The sequence below is a fragment of the Chiroxiphia lanceolata genome, chromosome 4 (genome assembly GCF_009829145.1).
Source record: "Chiroxiphia lanceolata isolate bChiLan1 chromosome 4, bChiLan1.pri, whole genome shotgun sequence".
NCBI classification, from domain to species: Eukaryota; Metazoa; Chordata; class Aves; order Passeriformes; family Pipridae; genus Chiroxiphia; species Chiroxiphia lanceolata.
The window spans coordinates 51,629,232-51,647,175 of NC_045640.1; the positions used below are offsets into that span (position 1 = coordinate 51,629,232).

Consider the following 17,944-nt stretch of genomic DNA (forward strand, 5'->3'; position numbering starts at 1 on the left):
AGGTTGCCCAGAGAAGCTGTGGGTGCCCCATCCCTGGGAGTGTTCAAGGCCAGGTTGGATGGGGCTTTGAGCAACATGATCCAGTGGGATGTGGCCCTAGTTTGGTTTGGAACTAGATTATCTTTAAGGTCCCTTCTACCCTGGACCATTCTATGATATGGCTGTCTTGCTTTTGAGGGTCTGCTGCAGATACTACATCAAAGATCGACAAAGCATATAAACTTGATTTTGTGAGCATCGTGGAATAGGTTCAACTGCAGTAGCTGTGAAAAGGGCGATAAGGTTTTTCCTTTCGCAATCTACCTGCTCTGGTAGTACCATTCAAAACATAGGCTAATTTAAAGTAGTCTAGGAGAAAGATCATCATAGATCTGCTACTGGACTTTCCAGAACTGGGAGCTGTATTATAACTTCATTATTGATTGAAGTGTCATTTCTTCAGGAGAATCCCAGTCCTGTCAGGGATGTCATAAATTTTTACCTTTTCCCCTTTTTGTCCCATGTTTAAGTCTGAGAGCAGTCAGGTTTCAGTATATTGCAGAGATCCACATTCGTTAGTCCCCAGGAGACTGTTTCAGTGAATTGACTGCAGGAACTGGGGCAGGAAAAAGAAAAAAAAAAAGATTGAGCCAGAAAAAAACAAAAGTGGGGGCATTTTCTGAAGCTGTTTATGTTAAAAATATCAGTGGGAATTAACTGCACAAAGCGAATTTTTTTTATTTTCTGCTCTGTTACTTCTGGTAGCATAAGTGAAGAGTGTGTGGCTTGAACTTTAAATAATGAGTGTGATTTATGGGCTGTTTTTGAAGTACACTGATTGTGAAATTAGAAGAAAATTGAAGCTAACAGATACATTGATCTGCTGCATTACGGTTTCATGTCTCACAATGTGGCAAAGCTGCCAGTAGAACACTCCACAGGAGACAAGGCCCTTTGGCAGGGATGGGGTTGTACTGCAGATGTGGCCAGCTGAGACCAGCCCTGTGGCCACCTCCTTCCCCTGCTTGGAGCTCCCGAACAACCTGACCCTCTTGCAGCTGTGGCTGGGATCAGGATAAATACCTTATGGCTGGTGAGGCAGGCGCTGCCTAATGCCACTCCGACTGACTGCAAGAGAAAGGGGGTTAAGCTGGGATAATGCTCCAGCCTCATCCTGGTGGCTGACAGCATCACCTCCAAGCCTTCTCGCTCCAGCTGGAGAGCAGGAACCTATAAGTTTGCCATATGCCTCAGACCTTACGTGACGGCAGTACGCAGCTCGCTATTCGCTGCCGTGTTGCTAGGACAACCTTCCTATTTATCTGTTTATTTCAGACTTCAGTGTGATACATCCTCTGCCCTGCTTTTGCTGGAGTGGTCTGTTTGGCACTCAGGCGCACTTTGATGGGCTTCAAACGTATATTGTGTAACTTACGCAGGGAAAACATCTTCCATCCCCCTACCCAAAGTCATTAGAGAGAGGTCTGTCTTGGGTTTTAGAATTTTCATTAGAGTGTATCTAGGCATGTCCATGCACAAATATTAAATGTTGCAGTTTTTTGTGCATTTTATGCTGTTAATGGAAGGAAGTCTTCTATCAGTGCTCTCTAGTGCTACTAGAGCAGTTTAAACTCTGTTCCCTCGTTTCCCTGACACTCCCATGCCTTTTGGGATGCTTGTTTGAATATATCTACCTGTAAATATGGCCTAAATACTCCTCTCAAGTTTTTATAAGTGTGAATCAGTTGTTCTTGCATGCGTGAATAATATGTGCTGCAGAATCCATGTGTTTTAATAGTATCTCTGGTAATCTATGTACAATTTCAACCACACTTTTTAAGACGCAGTAGAAAATTTGTGTTAATGTTGTTTTGCAGCAGATGTTTTGAAATGTGTCATTGTCAATAATAGAAGCTTTGCTGTAAAAAGTGACCACATATTTTTGTCTTTTTTCCACTTAGCTGTCCCGTTTCCTCCAAGTCATCGGCTCACAGCTAAAGAAGTGTTCGATAATGATGGAAAACCTCGTGTGGATATCTTAAAGGCACACCTTATGAAAGAAGGGAGACTGGAAGAGAGTGTTGCTTTGAGAATTATAACAGAGGGAGCTTCAATTCTCCGCCAGGAAAAAAATTTACTGGACATAGATGCACCTGTCACAGGTTAGTATGGAGTTACGATGATGGAGGGTTATGGTTGCTGGCAGGGACATGTTAAGTAATGCCTTGGTGTATGTGGCTTCCTAAGGTGCTGAAAGGCAGCTTGAAAATAATTTGTTCTCTCCAATACTTGATTCACTCTTTGTCTGCTACCACTAGGATAATGGAGGCCATCAGGCAGCTTGTAATTTAGAGGAAGGGATCACATCTGCTCAGCCCTTTCTGTTTCTAAGGCAGAGAACATTTTTAGTCTTTAGGAAAAGAACTACTTTCTGAAACTTGAAAAGTTATCTAGCCTTTTGCTCCAGGTACTAATTCGATAATTTTATAGATGTTATTTACCGTAGTAGCACTCTTTAGACATACAGACAGCATTGGGCTCGGAACCTCATGAAGTTCAGCAAGGCCAAGTGTAAGATCTTGTATGTGGCTTGGGGGCAATCCCAAGCACAAATAAAAACTGGACAGAGAATGGATACAGAGCAGCCATGATATTGAGGAGTTGAGGGTGTTGGTGGATGAGAAGTTCAGCATGTCTTCTCAATGTACACTTGAAGCCCAGAAAGCCAACCACATCCTGGGATGTGTCGCAAGCAGTGTGACCAGCAGGTTGAGAGAGGTGATTCTGGCCCTCTGCTCTGCTCTTATGAGACCCCACTTGGCATTCTGCATCCAGATCTGGGGCCTCCAACATAAGAAGCACATGGACCAGTTGGATTGAGTCCAGAGGAGGCCACAAAGATGCTCAAGAGTACTGAACCACCTCTCCTCTGCAGAGGAGGCTGAGAGAGTTGGAGCTGTTCAACCTTGAGAAGAAAAGGCTCTGGGTAGACCTTATACTTTTCAGTACTTGAAGGGGGTCTACAGGAAAGCTGGAGATGACTTTTCACATAGGCATGTAGTGATAGGACAAGGGGGAATGGTCTCAAACTGATAGAGGATGGGTTTAGATTACATGTTATGAAGAGACTTTACTGTGAGGATATTAAGGCATGGCACAGGTTGCTCAGAGAAGCTGCAGATGCCCCATCCCTGGGAGTCTTCAAGGCCAGGTTGGATGGGGCTTTGAGCAACATGGTCCAGTGGGATGTGTCCCTGCCCATGGCAGAGAGGTTTGAACTAAGATGGTATTTAAGGTCCCTTCCAACCCAAACTATTCTGTGATTCTATGAAAGATGGTGTCAGAGTAAGAGGAAATTTAAATATATGTTAAGGAAAATAACAAGGGCAGAAAAAAATTAGCAGAATCCCAGTTTGTGTTGCCTGGGGGATTAATGAATTGTGCTGGTTGCAGAACCCATCCTGCCCTTGACTATGAAACACTACCACCCACTCATTAATCCTCAGGAAATGCCTTATATTTGAATTTCCTTCTCTAATTGTCTCCTGCCTCTGCCTGCATTCTCAATGTATGAATGCATTTGCTTGCTCTAATGTGCTTCCTCCCATGTTCTGTTTTTGCTATCGGATATGAATGCATTTTTGGCAAGTAATTGATCTGTGGCATAGAAAGTTAGCTGGGGGGCGAAAGCTATCTAATTCCAGCCATTTTAAACTATGAAGCCAAAGTATAAAACTTGGTATAAGAAGGCAGGTCCTTTTATCACTTTTGTTTCTGAAGAACACTGTTAAAAGTACAAGAAATAGGGTTGTCTGCTGCAGAAGAAGGGCTACCAGTCTTTATTAGTAATACTGATAGCAGTCACCAAAAACCACATAGAAATAACAAAACCTTCATTTTCAGGAAGCATTCTCTGAAACTTAGGAGTGTAGTGGCTGAACTAGAATGATACTCAAGTTATTAAGGCTTGTAATTTTAAAAATGACATCCAACTAGGGGATTGTAGCTTGACCCGAAGAGGTAATGTGTATCATCTTTTATGGAATAATTAGGCTGTCATGCTACCTTACAGTTCTGATGGAAGAGGTGTCAATCGTATTGCAGCTCATGGATGAATAAAGGAAATAGAATGAATAAAAGGGTTCACTTAGTTGGCTGAGAATAAAGTTCTACGGACGCTTTCTTTGACACTTCAGAATAAATGGAAGAGATGCAATACCATTTTCCATAACTGATTGGCAGAGACACAGAAAATTCTACCTATAGATTTTCTCTTTTTTTTTGAGAGTGATTTTTACTTTTTTTTAATCCACTGAGAGATGTAATCTGTAGGAGGATGGCTCTGGTGTGTTGTGTCCCAGCTGATTTCTACAAGCCCATGTTTAATGTTCTCCCTCTCTCTCTTTTTAATTTTTCTCTTTAAGATATTTTCTTAAGTGCATTTGAAGGTATTGGAATTGTTCTGAATTATATTTTGGAGATTAATCTCCTGAAGTTTACCCCATTGTATAACACTGGTATAATTTAAGTCTTTGATTCTTTTTTCAGTTGAGCCCACATCTTGCTTTGTTCCTGCTTTTGAAATTATTCTCATGCAGTGATTGTGATACTGCAGCATTCTTCAGGGTGGCTGGTAGCTACTCTTTTAAGCTAGCATAGGAAAGCTGGGCTTCTAATGCTTGTTGGCAGGGTAGCTGAGAAGTGCTAATCTTCTGTATGAACAAACATGAAAGCTGTAGTTACGAAAGTGATCATCAAAAGAAGGAAAAAATTAAATTGTGAGGGGGAGGTTGAGAAAGCTTGTGAGACATGTTGTTGTGGGCCTCACAGTTTTCTTTGTATGAGTAGTATGACAGCAGGTGACTGGATAAAGAGAATATCAATTGACTGATGATGTGGTGGAAGTGCCAGGTATGCAAGCAGTCAAGAAAATAACTGGAGTAGAGGAAAGCTTTTTTTCAAACATTTGGAAGAACAAAACCACTGATAGAGTAGAGAAGAAAATAAATTTTAGATTTTATACAAGAAAAGCAGTCTTGCTGAATAGTGACAGTCATAAATCACTAAAATCCTACTAATACGGAATCCTTTGTGGGAGATGCATTCATCTTTTAGAAACATATTTCTGAGACACTGATCAGCAAGAAGAGAGAAGAGTGTAACTGTTGAAGTAAGAGCACAGTGGATTAGCACAGTGATATACTTGATAAATGTTAAAGAACATGAAATGTTTTTTCTTAAAGCCTTGTGCAGCTGTCCATCCATTTGAAATTTCACTTTTGTTTAAGGGATGATATGATTGTCCTCAGAAATAATATTGAGAGTTCTGTTTATAATTAAAGTCGTGAAATGAAGTGGCTACATAGAAAGCCTGTTATTTGAGCAAGCAAATGATAAGTGGGGGCAAGGCATGCAAAGAGCTTTAATGTGGAATGCACAGTAAATTATTTTGTGTTTATGTATAAAACTTACTCTGTATCTGTGGTTAGCTGGAAGCATCAACATGATTGTCCTTTTGAATTAATACATTTTATTTCCAAATTTGGCAAGGTTATAAGCTTTTTGAAGTATTTCTGATGAACTCATTGGTGACCTTAGCTCAAATTCTCATAATTTGCTACATATGTACATGCATGCATAGTTCACTACACTTCTGGCTTACAGCCAGGATGAACTGTCAGCTATTCCTGCAGTTGTTACGCAGGGCTGCTGTTCACTGGGTAGGAATCTGAACAGAGCCTGAACTAAGAAGAGACTCCCAAGTGCTCTGCTGTCAGGACTCTTCTTGCATCTGGGCAGTGTTGAGGCAACTTTATCTTGACTTGTGATTGTGCGTTGGGAAAGGTGGAGTCAAAAAAGGTGAGCATGTTGCAGGGAAGGCTAAAAGTAGGGATGAAAAGTAGTGACATGGGCTGCTCATGAGATGATATGGAGTTGGTTGAGACTTACTTGAGGTGCAGGGCTTGGGAGAAAAGGAAATGACCAGGAGACTGAGTCAGAAGTTGACAGAAGGTGGCTGGGCAGGCAAAGTAGAAAGATGAGCAAGAGGCTGACAGGGTATTGGGACTAGCTGGGCAAGGCACCGGGTGGTCTAGAAGATAAAGGGGCACATGGTGGGGTGGGCCTGACTGCAGAGTGACAGCTATGGTAGATGCATTTTCCAGTACAGACCTGTCTCATGATTGGCAGCAGTGAGGGGCTGGCACAAGGGTTGTGAGGTTGTCTGGGTTTCCAGTGTGTGGAAGAAGCAAATCGGGCACCCTGGGCTACCAGGATGATTTCCAGTTGCCTGCAGCACCATGGGGAATGTCCATTCCAATCTTAACCCCTCCAGGGAAAAGGCAGACGGCAAGGGGATGGCAAGGGAACAGGAACCTCTTCACTTGGAGACATGTGGCCTTTGTTTTAAGCTTGTGTGTTTAATGACGTTGCTCTACCCACTAGACTACAGATGTTTAGTGTTCAGAAGAAAGATGCCTGTATGGCAACCTTGGAATTTCCAGTCCTATATTATGTTCGTAACAGTATAATGACACATGGAGAAATTGGCTCATTTTTAATTGGCTTGTTTTTTCTAGAAGGCTAAGGAAGTATATCTCTGAACCTCCCTGATGGTAATATTTACTGAAGTCGTACTCCAAAGTACAGTTGGGAATGTCAGATTTATAATTACCTGGGTAGTTTTATGTAGGTTTATTATAGGGATTCATTACTATACAGAATGATTTTGGTCAGGTGATAAACACTACCTTTTCTTTGCATGATGACTAACTAATTACCTGCATGTTTTTATGAGCCCTCCCTTTCAGATCTAGAATCTGCTGTTCTTAAGTACTGAACATTCTTAATTGCAAGCCAAGCATGTCCCCCTTTGACTTCAGTGCATGGGAAATTTTCTCTGTGGATGAATATACGTACATACCTCTGTATGTTGTAGAATTATCTATAAAATTTTGTATTCTTTGGATTTTTAAATGTGTCAGAAAAACAAATGTAGGTAAAGTTTTTGATGGCAATGTTGTCTTGCTTGGCTCTGAGTCGTAAAAGGGACCATTAACTCACCTGTGTTTTGAAGACAGTAATTCACACATCTTTGTGAGATATTGCTATACTGAGTTGTGTTGAAAGTATATGAGCGAGGTGATCATGCTGTCTGCAGAGTAAGGTTTGTATACATTTTGTAACCAGAGCACGTTTCACACAAGTGAAAGGAACACAACTTGAATTGCTCACTGCATGAGTATGGTTCATTCTGTTCCCACTGCATGGAAAAGAATTTGTAGCATAGTGACTGTGTAAGAGAGGTTGTACTCGAAGCCTTAATTCTGTCCCATCCTAAATGTGCTTTTTTTTTTCCCCCCAACATTTGTGGTGTTCACTTTAATTACTAAGTGTATGATTTATTGACATTAATGGGCCTCATTTCACTGGTCCTTTTCATAGCAACCAAACCTGCACTTTTGGAGTGGAATAAATTCTTGTTTTCCAACATCTGCAAAAATTACCAGCTACGACAGGTTAAATACTATTATTAATCTGGAAGGACTGGGATTAATATACAAACACTAAAAAAATCATATTGCAGAATTTGATTTCAACAGCAAAGTAGCTGATGGCAGCAGCCAATTTCAGCTTTGAAGCTAGCAGATTGTGCTATATGACCTTCCCACCTTAACATTTCTATGATTTTAATTTATACCTCCTTAAATGACCTACTTAACTACAGGATATGCCTAGAACTGTAAGTAGTATGTTTGTCTAATATTTATTGTTGTACATCTTTGCTTTTACCTTTTGGATTATTTTTCTTAAGGATATTGTTAGATTTACAGATACTGAATGAAAATAGCATATCTTCTGCAGATATGACTGTACGAGTGAATAAGCTTGCAGGATATGTGTATTGGTGCTTTTAAGATAAGTCTTTTTTCCCCGTCAGTATCTGTTTTAAAAGTAATTAGCATGTGCTCTGTTTCTTCTTGTCACATTTGACATCTCATTTTTTGTGCTCAGTGCGCAATCCTTTTAGTTAACTCTGCCATCATTACTAAAAAGAGTTTCCTCCAGTAATCTAGGAACACAAAAACCTAAGTCAGGTGCATCTTTATAAACCTGCGCTTTTTGACATGTGGTACTGAGATGTAATGTATGAACATTACCGAGGCAGCTGCCTCTGTACAGGTGTTCTTGATTCTGTTTTGCGGGTGCCACCACCAGCAGTGGCCATGATGGTAGTTTCTGACTTGGTGACTGTAGCCAGGCCATGTGCAGGCACAGGGGGCAGCATTTCTTACTCCTTCATTTAGAAAAAATGGAAAATAGGTAAAACAGCATACACTTCTGCTTTAAACCTTCATGTGCTTCATTGAGAAAGTCCTGACTCTGTGCTAGCCTGTGTGCAGAGCTTTCTGAAATGCCATGTGCATGCAGCTTGTTATGTGAAGATAGAAGAGCATTAGATGAAGACAGAATAAAAGCTTGTTCTTGCAGTGTAGAAGGTGTCTAGTCTCTGCAGATCTTCTCCTTGGGCATTCTGTTCTCCTCTACTAGTCCTGTTTTTTGCAGCTTCCATGTTTACAGCTGTGGTAGATGCAAGGAAACCACTGTTGCTTGCAGAGCTTTCCTTGCTATTCCCTTTGCATCACATGAGGTAAGGTGTGTATGTATTTCCAGTAGGTATATAAGTACTAACCTTGTGCATGCGAAGGGGAAATACACCCCCCTGCAGTTTTATTATGGTGTCTTTGGGTAAAAAATACCATTAGCTTGGTTGAATGTTGCAGTGGTAGAGAGATAAAACTTAAACATGGAATTGCTTGTAATGTTTTTATTTTAGTGAACACATGCGGTTTTTGGAATTTGAACTCTAAATTGATGGGAGGGGAAAAAGGTTGTAGGCATCTGGGGACAACCTGTGAGCGAACAACTGTGGCAACTCTGGTGACCTTTGGAAATCTTTTGTGCATTATGGGTCCATAAAACCTACAGAGGGAAAGCTCTTTCCTGCCAGCATGTGTCTTTATGATCTTTGAGCCTTCTAGATATTCTCTGGGGACATAATGCCATAGTATGGTAGGGTCTCCTGGGCTTGAACTTTTTCTCGTGTTCCATGTATATTTTTCTGTTGCTCGGTTTCTCTCATTTGGTTGCGTGAAATAATATTGGTAGGTTGCTAGTGCTGTGCAAGTTAAAACTTAGTAAACATAAAAATTTCTAGCTAAAGTGATCAGTGTTAAGATGAGCTAATAAAAGTATTTATACCCTCGTTATAGTAAAAGGGAATAATATTTAAAATTACATTGAACTGTAGCACATATGTGAATGATCTGATCCAATTGGAGAGTCAAACAAAACCAGTTCTTGCAGATTTTTACCTTTGAAGCAGTTTAAGATGAAATTTCAGCATGGAAAATAAACAAGATGCTTATTAGAGGCCTACAAGTATTGTAAGATCTATCTGTATGAGCACAGCAAAGTTTGTGTGAAATTACACTTCAGTGAAATCAATTTTAGTTAGCATTTCTTTATTTCACACTTAAGTAATTACATTTATGCTCTAAACCCTATGTACTGTGATTACTGTTGAAGAAACTGTTGAATTTCCAGGATATGTATAACTAAAATATTTACTTATGTGTGATGAAAAAAGCATTTACATGATGAAACTGTAAAACCTCTTCCTAAGTGGCTGGTGTCCTCAGACTCACAAGTCTGAAAGCTTAATTGCTGTTTTGAAGTCTAGATGAACTTCTGAGGGTAAGAATTATTCTTTTTCCTTCTTTGCCATAATACATTCAGTAAAGTGATCTTTAAAATGATCTTTAGTTTTAGTTTATTTGTGTGATGTGGTCTGCCCTCCAAATAGAGGGCAGTTACAGTATGACACTTTTTTCTGTATCTTAGAGATGCATGAGAGTTGCAAATGTTCCTGGTATAACTACATCAGTTTGAGTTTCTGCTGGTAATACATGCCCTGTCTGGACCAGTAACACCTGAGAATTAGACACAGTTCAGCAAATTATTCTCACTCTCAGAATAAATGGCCTGCAGTTAATTCTCCTTCATCATAGGAAAATTAACTTTGCCTGCAGTGAGGCAAATGTTTGAAGTAAACTTTGACTTTTCTTTTTTAATATCAGTTCACAATCTTGTTTATATAAATGAGATTTCAGCTGAAGAAGTTGAAACCAGGAAGTGGAAGAAAGGGAAAGTATCAATAGCATCATCTACTCTTTCTACTCTTGAAAACAAATGATAGTGCAGTTGTTTTTTTGTGCCTGTATAATGCAGGTATGCTCTCTAACTTAAATTAATTAGACTTTGTGAAGAAATGTTTACCATAATTTTTTAAAATGTGTTAGATACATTCTTTTCTTAATGTAGTATGAACACAGTTTGCTGCTGCAACAATTATTTCCGATTACATATCACTGTTGAATATCATTAAACTACAAAAAACCTGCATGTCAAACTTATGTTAAAAATAATTTATCATATAAGCATACTATTGAACAGCTAAAGTGAGCTTGATTGGATCCTTTATTTGGCTTGTTGATTAAAACCAACACTACTCCAGCTATTTGGTATGCTTTATTGAAAATTCATAATACATCAAATCACTTGTGGCTTAAAAACTGGGACTTCCAAAAGAAAGTGCAGATTTTTAAGGTGCTATGTGTTCAAATTTTTTTTAATCTGTTCTTTCCCTAAATGCTTCTGTTGGTTCCAGATACAGATTGAAATATCCCTGCCTGCATCCCTGATAGAACAAAGCAATTATGTCTTGTAGCTTAATTGAGCTGCTTGAGACATTAGCATCTGACATTTTGGCAGAGCTGATGTTTTCTAATAGCAGCTGCTTAAATCTATCATTATTGCCAAGACAGTGGATACTGCTGACTGGACTCTTTACAACTACCTCACTTGTTCTTATAAATAATCTATCTATAGTTCACTTTCTATAGTGCAAAAATCATAGTCAAATAAGCCAAACTGAAGTCATGGAATCTGAGATATCCTTCAGATATGGAGCTTGATTTGATGGTGTGAAATGGAGGATCAAGTGTGTATATTGGGCTTCAAGCACAGAAATTGCATGGATTAAAAAATAACCACCAGCATAAATACAAACCCAACTGCTTGCAAATACCTAAGCCTTTAGGACTTTGTTCTTGCCATCTTTCATTTAGTGTGTGGGTGGTTCATCATGTAAATACTGACAGCACAGTATAGCACGTTAGCATTTCATACACGGTATGTCATAGCCGTGCTGTTTATTATTGCTTTTCAAATACTTTTCTGAAACTTGTAAATCAGGTTTCTTACTTGCTTTGCAATTATGTATTCAGTGGCACAACTTGAGTTAGAACTGGGTCTTTGACACTTAGATTCTTTTTTGCAAGTAACCCTGAAGTTTGTACTGTGTATCCTCATTAGGAGGAGAGAACCTTTGTTCTTGCCTTTCGTGTTCTCTTAGTTTTACCAGTTTATTCCTCCTTTAGATTCTCACCTCAATTAATTTAACTCCATCTTAGGTTACAGTCTGTATTGGCAAGAGATGTAGGAGTGCAGTGGGATCACTGCTGAAATTGCAACCCCTCACATTCCTTTGTCCCCCATTTTGGATGGAGCAGCTCCTGAAATGAATAAGAACTAGAAGGGGGCAGAGGGAAATTCCAGCATTATGTTTGCCTTCCCCTCAAAAATCTACTAGTTGCACATGATCCAGTGTTCCCCGCTTTGTGCGTCATGATTTATATGTGTGTGAGGCTGGAAAGGGGATTGATTTGGTCTTAATCACACTGTACTTGCAACAGCTATAGAGTGGCTGTAGTGTAGAAATCAAGAAAAAGAACTAGAGGAGTGTGAGGGGCAGAGTAAGAGCAAGTCAGAGACAAACAGTGTTTTGTGTCAGCTGACTGTTCCTGCTTGGAGGTGCCACTGTGTTCATCTGATTTGGGAATTGCTGTACAGGTGTGTGCCTCTGTTGTTTAGAGTCTGGTTGTGCTTTTGGAGCTAACACCAGCTGTCTCCTGCCGTCATCTGTTTTTGTGTGTCTAACCTTTCATCAAAACCTGACTGAGAAGCACTGGCAAGTGCAAAGAAGATAACTAGCAAGTTTGTTCTTAGAGATACTATAAACATTGCCTGTCATCACTTAGAAAGAGCATAACTCAGAGAGCATTAGAAGTTGGAAATGATACTTACAGAAGGATGTTATTCTGGGATGGGTGGCTTTCCTACTTCTTCCTGCCTTTACATGCTTTTTCATTAGCATTTTAATTATTCTAAGAAATACTACCAGAGCTGAGACAGATGTTTTCTCTATTTGGTTTTCTGCATTTATCTAGAGAAAACATTTATAGAATAATTTCCAAGTGTATGTAATATCCTCTGTGAAGATAGTGCCTTCTTAAATGAAAAATAAATCTGCTATAGTTAAAAATATTTTAATTAGTTTTAAAAAAAGTCATACTTTTAAATCATCTTTACACTCTGAAAAATCCATGATCTCTGAATAAATACACCAATTATGAATATTAATTGTGCTGAACAGGAGCACCTTTTCAATCTGCAGTCTCAGATTTCAGAAAGTCTTGGCAAGTGTCACGGGGGATTCTGGCAATAATGTACATGATTTGTACTGGTAGTATGTCAAGCCATAACATTTTCTTTTGACACAGAGGTCATTATATGCCTCTTTTAGGGCATCACATCATTATAGTGAATTTGAAATTATTCCTTGGTGCTGTCTCTGCAATGACGGTGTTTGCTCCTGCTTCTCTCTTCTTTCTGTGTTTGTTCTCTTCTTCTCTTTTCAGCCTTGGGCATCTAAATCTAATTGAAATTTATGTGTTGATACCACTTGGGATGATAATTACTTCCTGATAAAATGTTTTTGATAAGTGAGGAGGATCTTGCTCCTCATCCTCTGATGAAGATTCATCAAGAATTAAATTTTCAAGAGGAATCTATGTCCTGTGCTATTTTGCCTAGTTGTGTTGAACCTTGTAGATTGTTTGGGTTAAGTCAGTGTTGTTCTTTTCTGTGAGATTTTTGTAGATCCAGCTATGTCATCTTCTTTGAAGCAGGCAACCCAAAGGCATAATGGCAATGGATTAAGCTCCAGTTTCAGAGCCTGTGTCTGAGTCAAATCTAGTCTTTTGGTGCTCAGCACAAAGGAAGGTGCTGCAGAGAATCCTTCTGGCTCATTAGGTGTACCAGCATCATTGCTTTCATATGTTGCTTCTGAAAATTGCCATGTTGAATATTCAACAGTCACTCTTACACCTCTTGCTCTAAATCTACCTCTGCAAGAAATTCTGCCTTTACAAGTGGAAAACACCACAAAAGTATTGCTTCAATCAAAATAGGTTGAATTTAGGTAATAAAATGAATTGCTTGTCAGACTTCACTACAGGAGTTCATCCATCCAGACAAAAAAATTTTTTTTTTCAGAATAATCAAGTAGATAAAATTCAGTGAATTGTGTCAGATTTATTCTTTATCAACCTGTATTAACAGAGATCACTTAAAGGTATAATTTTTAATCTACAACCTTAAAAAATTCAGCTCATTTTTCATTCATGTTCTCTTTTGTGTCCAGTGCCCTCTGTACATACAGCTTGAGAGCTGCACTGTGACAGTGTGGGTTGGGGACATTGCTGGTGGCCATAGAAATGAATCCTGTGACTTCAGCCATTGACGAAGTGGCAGAACACTTCCATTTTCTTTCTGCTTGGCTTGCTTCCTGTCACAGGCAATAGTTGGAGTTGTCTAGAGCAATAAATTATGAAAGCTAATGTTGCTTCTTTGTTCCACTTCATTTCCTTTGGTTCTCATCAGACATTTAAGAGGGGGAAAAAGCTAGCCTCAGTGCAGGTACACAACTAAAAGTATAGAGAAGTAAACCTAAGAGATGTTTGTGAGGTCAGCCTGTATACATAAAACTAGGTTATATTTTTTCCCCATGCAATCTGAAAAACTCCGGTTCAAAGGGTGAAACTCCTTTGAGGAAAAAGTCATCTTTAGGTTCTAAACAAATAAGAAAACATGTGTCTCTAAAAGGCAGTTAGTTATTAGTGCTTATAGCAGGTGGTAACCATTACCAAAATTTTTCTTGAAATGGGGTTAGCATTAGCAAGACGCTGTTGACTAGGTTGCTCTCTGAGAACAAGAAAGCAATCATTGTTATAGATTTGGGGGTGGTTTGTATGTTATATTTGTTATTGCATTGATTGATAGCAGCAGATTAAAAATAGGCTTGTAGTCTGTTGTTTCTCTTAGGATTACTTGGAGTTTAGGGTGGTTTTTTTTTCTTGTTTTGTTCTTATGAAGCTATCTGGTAAGGGAAATAGAGTTGATCATTACAGTGGAAAAACTTCAGTTTCCAGACACACATAGAGGTATTTATGGCCAAACCCATCTCTTAATAGAGGACCAGTATTGAAGGTAGTTAAATCCTGTGTAAATCAGTAGTCCCCCTTTGGAAATCCAATGTCATTGCACCTAGATCTTACTGTAAATCATTAAGGAGGTGTGTGGGGAGAGGACACCCAAGCATGGTGCAGAATACTTTTTTGGCTCCCTGAATCCTTGTTGAGGGAACATATGTAAAATGATGATTTGAGCTATGCAAAATGATTTTCAGATTATTGACACCAGTCTAGGTCTTAAGAAGTGCTTCTCCTTTTTCTGATATAGAAGCTTGAGGGTTCCGAATACAAAGGCTCTTATCAATTGCAGGATCTCCTCCTGAAGGCATAAGTTTAAAATGTAACTGGTTGAAGATGCCATCTGGTGGCACACATTTGGTATGTCTGGCTGCTTCTTGATGCACCTGCCATCAAGGCCATATATTAGTTAATGTGCAGGAGAGAAAGAGTAACAGTAGCAGCAAGGCCAGGTCTCCAGTGGTTGCTATAGGCACAGGCTGGAAAACAGCCACAAGTGTGGGAGGGAAGATAAGCATAAGCAATTAACAGAAGTCAGCATTTGGATTTGAAGTCAGGCTTCCTCTTCCTAAGTAAGCAATTGGGAAAAATTTCAGGTTATCTTACCTGGAGAGGCAGCGAAAAATAGACTGGATTTCTGTTGGATTGAGGCAGCAGTGAAATGATGAAGATTGGCACCTTTATACTTGGTACAGATTTTTATGCTGGAAAGAAATGTATTTCAGTTGCATAAGCAATTTTACATTAGTTGAGCAAACCTTGGTGTGTGTGTTCTAAAACCTCAAGGAATGTATCTTTTTATCTAGAAGAATATCAGGAATATGAATATCACCTTTCCTAGTTTCTGTATAAAGCTTTTTTTCTTTGAGGAGAGCTTTTAAGGTCTAACGTTAATTGAATGAGTAAAGGTTAAAACTTTGTAGCAGTTATTTATTCACTGTGCTGTTGAAGCTAAATTACTCACTTTAGCCAGTTTAAACAAAATCAAAGCCTTAGTCTGCCAAAAGACATCTTATCTTCTCATAACATTTTCAGGTTCTTTGGCTCTTATTTCATCACATTCTTTGCCTAGGCAGCAGTGACCTATTCTAAATCTTTTTTCAGCATAGGTTTCATTCAGTAGTGAAGATAATGTTATTTTTGTTTTGTTCTTTTCCTACATTAAGCCCTTTCCTTAAAATCACAGAATAATTTGAGTTGGCCAGTACCTCTGGAGTCACATGGTGCTGCCCTTTGTTCAAAGCCGGGCCACATTCAAAGGTAGACCAGGGTAAATTCTCCACTGCTTTTCTTAATTAATCCATCTTCTTCTTTCCAGCTTGCACACATTCCTCCTTCCCTCTTAATATGATGTTTCTGAACAGACCTCCTACTGTTCCAACTGTGTAGGGAGGGAGGGAGGTTAACTCTTTATAAAAACCATCATATTCTTCAAGCATCAAGATTATTCCTCTTACTGTCTGCTCTTGTTTTATCAATTATCCGTATTGTCTCTTTTGGTCCAAGAACCCCAGTGACTCATCTGAGCTCAGATTGTTTTGTGCTAAGGCTCTGAAACATTGTTTTCACTCTTCATAGGAGGACAATATGCAGTTCCTTTTACCTCTTTCTTCTTTTCCCTTGGTGACTTTATACTTGAGAAGTCTGACCTCGGTAGAGTTGTTCTCTGGGCACTGAGTTGTGTGCCTTTTTTCAAGACCAAGTCCTTTCACACATGTTTCCTGGGACAGGCAGTGTCGACATTTCAGCTGTCATTAAAAGCTATTACTTTGCAGTGTGTGACTGATGATTCTTCCTCATTAAGCTTACCAGAGTGTATGGACAAGAGTGTGGTGTTCAGGGGCTATTTTGAGTGCCAGCAGCTGTTTCATCTGCACTATCCTTGACCACCTACCCACTCTGCCTCTGGACTCACAAAGCGTTGCTTGTGCAAGACTTAGAAGAAGGAGTAATGATGAAGAACATGTGTTCACCTGATGTGTCGCTTTCCCAACTGAAACCCTGGCCACTGGGACAGATAATGTTTAAAATATTTATTTTGTGTCCTTGGGAATACCCGGCACAGAATCTGACTTGGAAAAAATCTGACTGGTACCTTAATTCCATTCCAAGGTGGCCCACATCTCTTCAGACTTCTGAAAGTGAACTAACAGGTTCAAGCCCTGATAGTATTTTGAGGCATGGAGGTATAAAAAAGAAATTCCCCAAAGTATCTTATTTACAGGAAAGCATGAAGAAAGGTATTTCAGTAAGAAGGCTATGTTTCTAGTTGCAGCAAATTAATTCATATTGACAAGAGTTTTGTGGAAAATACAGATGTGAATGGTTAGAATTTTTTATTTGGTGTCTGTTTCGCTGCATGTTACTTTTTTTTCTTGTGAACTAGAAACCTTTTCCAGTAAGCAAGTATATACATCTAGAGTGTGTACCATATGTGATCTCAAAGCACAGTTGTTACAGCTGATAAATGTGCCGTGTGGGTGCTGTATCAGTTGTGAGGCTCTGGTGTATTTGCATGCATATGGGGAATAGTGTAATTAACCACATTAAACTGAATAACACACAGCCTCCCCATTGTTTTTCTTTATGGACGTAATTAGATGCTGAGAGAACTATAGCAGGAAATAGGAACAGTTTCCTCCTGCCACCCCTCAAACAAGTTTTCAGTTCCAATTAAAATAAATTGCATTTTCAACCAGAAGAGATTACTCACGTGATATCTATGTCATTTAGAAACAGGCACGGAAAGCCTGGTATAGAGGTAAATATTAGAAAGGGGAAAGCAGAAGAGAGTAATTTAGAAAACCTAATCAATAGGAATTCAAAAGCTGATTCTTTGAATTGCTCAGTCTTCAATGAGAAATTTCTACTGGAGGTTGAGTAGTAATGGGGTGTGAAAGCCTCCTCACAAGATTTTGGGTCTCAGAGATTTCTTTAGTTAAAGTATACGATATACTTCGACACTGACTGAAGAGTAAAGTTTTATAGGTTTACACGTTTTTCAAAAAAACCCTTTTCTCTTATGAGGCTTCTCAGAGAAGAAGTAAACTTCCTATTTTGATCCATCACTTGTTCCCAGTGTGCATTCCTGCACTACTGTGACAATAGGACTTGTAAAATAAACAGAGAAAAGAACCCTTTATTATGATGCACTTAGGTGGAAGGATAGGATTTTTTAATTATTGTTTTTGCTGAAAAGCCATGTGTTTTATGTCACAAATAAAACAGTTGTTTGGTTTTGAAAGTATCAATAAGAAATGAGAAGAAAAAACACACAGTGAAAATCATGTGAAAAAGGAAAAGCCTAGTTTTTTCTGCTATGATGAAGTCTAAGATTATATTTGCATTCTTAATAAACTAGACAAGGAAAACCAGCGATCTACTTAGTAAATGTTGTCCAATATAAGAGCCTTTTATCCTCTTCCTGAATATAAAAGCATGGGTAAGGTGGTACAAGAAGGATTATTTGAGAGATGAGAAATTCCTGGTTTTCTATTATCACCATACAATTC

The 17,944-nt window shown here is 39.0% G+C and overlaps 1 protein-coding gene across 3 annotated transcripts in view; it reads left to right on the top strand.

The window, feature by feature from the left end:
- PPP3CA (protein phosphatase 3 catalytic subunit alpha) overlaps positions 1–17,944 on the top strand; it is a 189,807-nt gene that overhangs the window by 81,127 nt on the left and 90,736 nt on the right. For all 3 annotated transcript variants that reach the window (XM_032685817.1, XM_032685818.1, XM_032685819.1), the window contains exon 2: positions 1,941–2,141. In XM_032685817.1, coding sequence (XP_032541708.1) covers positions 1,941–2,141 — 201 coding nt within the window. The remainder of the gene's footprint in view (positions 1–1,940; positions 2,142–17,944) is intronic.